At 34.4% G+C, this 1,636-nt stretch overlaps 1 protein-coding gene across 2 annotated transcripts; it reads left to right on the forward strand.

The window, feature by feature from the left end:
• Window positions 1–248: 248 nt before the first annotated feature.
• On the forward strand, window positions 249–1,065 carry LOC100640942 (peptidyl-prolyl cis-trans isomerase CWC27 homolog). 2 transcript variants are annotated; one of them, XM_003391604.2, is made up of 5 exons: window positions 251–350; window positions 402–537; window positions 675–716; window positions 768–799; window positions 854–1,060. In XM_003391604.2, exons 1-5 carry the CDS (start codon window positions 309–311, stop codon window positions 1,022–1,024), a joined length of 423 nt encoding a protein of 140 aa, XP_003391652.2. In that variant the 5' UTR covers window positions 251–308; the 3' UTR covers window positions 1,025–1,060. The 2 variants fall into 2 exon arrangements, with proteins under 2 accessions (XP_019862819.1, XP_003391652.2); XM_020007260.1 differs by having other exon boundaries at window positions 249–537; window positions 854–1,065.
• The last annotated feature ends 571 nt before the right edge of the window (window positions 1,066–1,636 follow it).

Consider the following 1,636-nt stretch of genomic DNA (forward strand, 5'->3'; position numbering starts at 1 on the left):
CTAGTAGAACATGGAAGACTTTGATAGATGCTGTGAGGGAGACAGATGGCCGTGCAGCTGCTGACGAAATACCTAAAAAACTGAAATCCCTTTATGATATTACCCTTTAATAATAGTAATATTTTTGAATGCATTCTGCATTGTTTTTGTTTTGAGTGTCTTAAAAATAATTTTTTTTTCATTTTCTAATGTTTATTTGCTATAGGTCTTGATGATTAGTTTTCAAAAATAATTAATAAACACGTGATTTGAATATACTGAGTAGATATACGGAGAGTAGTCCTGATTTGAGCTCAACTGCTCAAGAAATGAGTTCCATATATATAACAGAGCCCCCTACTAAAGGAAAGGTAGTTAATCCAGCAGCAGCTGTATTAGTGACTACTGGCCCCTCCCCTCAGGTACTATTAAAGACCACACTGGGTGATATTGATATTGAACTGTGGTCCAAAGAGGCTCCTCTGGCCTGTCGTAACTTCATACAATTGTGTTTAGAAGATTATTATAATGATACCATATTCCACAGAGTCGTTTTTGGTAATGGATTAATTATTATTAATTAGTGGGTGGAGTTATAATTATTAATTAAGTAGAATGACCTATTGATGTTACGTTGCTCTCCTACATGTACATGTAATTTCTCTCCCTTCTCCCCCCTCTCTCTCTCTCTCTAGAGTTTGTAGCTCAAGGTGGTGATCCCACTGGTACAGGAGAAGGTATTAATTATTAATAATTATTTGTACAAATACTTTTTATCTTCTCTTCAGGTGGTGAATCTATTTATGGTTCGCCATTTAAAGTGAGTTCATCGTTACCATGACAACCCTTTAACCACACCCACTCTAATTAACAGGATGAGTTTCATCAGAGACTCAAGTTCAATAGACGTGGTCTAGTGGGAATGGCCAATGGAGGAAAGAATGATAATACCTCACAGTTCTTTATAACGCTGGGAAGAACTGATGAACTTAATAATAAGAATACATTATTTGGGAAGGTGAGGGGTGTGGCTAATAATGGTTGATGGGCGGAGTTTATGTTAATTAATTAATATTGTGTTGTAGGTGACTGGTACCAAAAAATGGCTCCAGAATGACTCCCAATTTTTATTACATTTTCTGATACATATTGATGTTCTTATGCTGTGTATAAAGTTTGAGGTGATTCCGACAAATAATTTTTGAGTTATGAGCATTTTCAAAAAGAAGCCGAAAATTAGTTCTGAACCCCCAATTTTTATTACGTTTTAAAACTTACTTAGTTTCTTTTTATCCTAAAACACAACTAAGTACATGTAAGTTGTGTTTTAATGTTAAAGACAACATTAGTTTTAGTCCTCACTAAATCAATTAATGTTTAACATAATGTCACCTCCTCCACATTATAATGAGACACACATTAACTGATCAATCATTAGCTGATACTAATGGGCTAATGTTCATATACTGTATATTACATACAGTCACTAGTCAATAGTGTCTGCTGGAGTAGAGGAGGAGGTGTCTGTTATAAGGAGTGTATCTGTTAATAGTATCACATTGTACTAATAATAGTGATAATAGTATTTAATAATAATTGTTTTTAATAGTTGTTTGTCAGTCCCAAACTGTTGACTCCTCCCACTACGTCACTAGTA

Source organism: Amphimedon queenslandica, unplaced genomic scaffold, assembly GCF_000090795.2.
Source record: "Amphimedon queenslandica unplaced genomic scaffold, v1.1 AMPQUscaffold_7902_Cont20151, whole genome shotgun sequence".
NCBI classification, from domain to species: Eukaryota; Metazoa; Porifera; class Demospongiae; order Haplosclerida; family Niphatidae; genus Amphimedon; species Amphimedon queenslandica.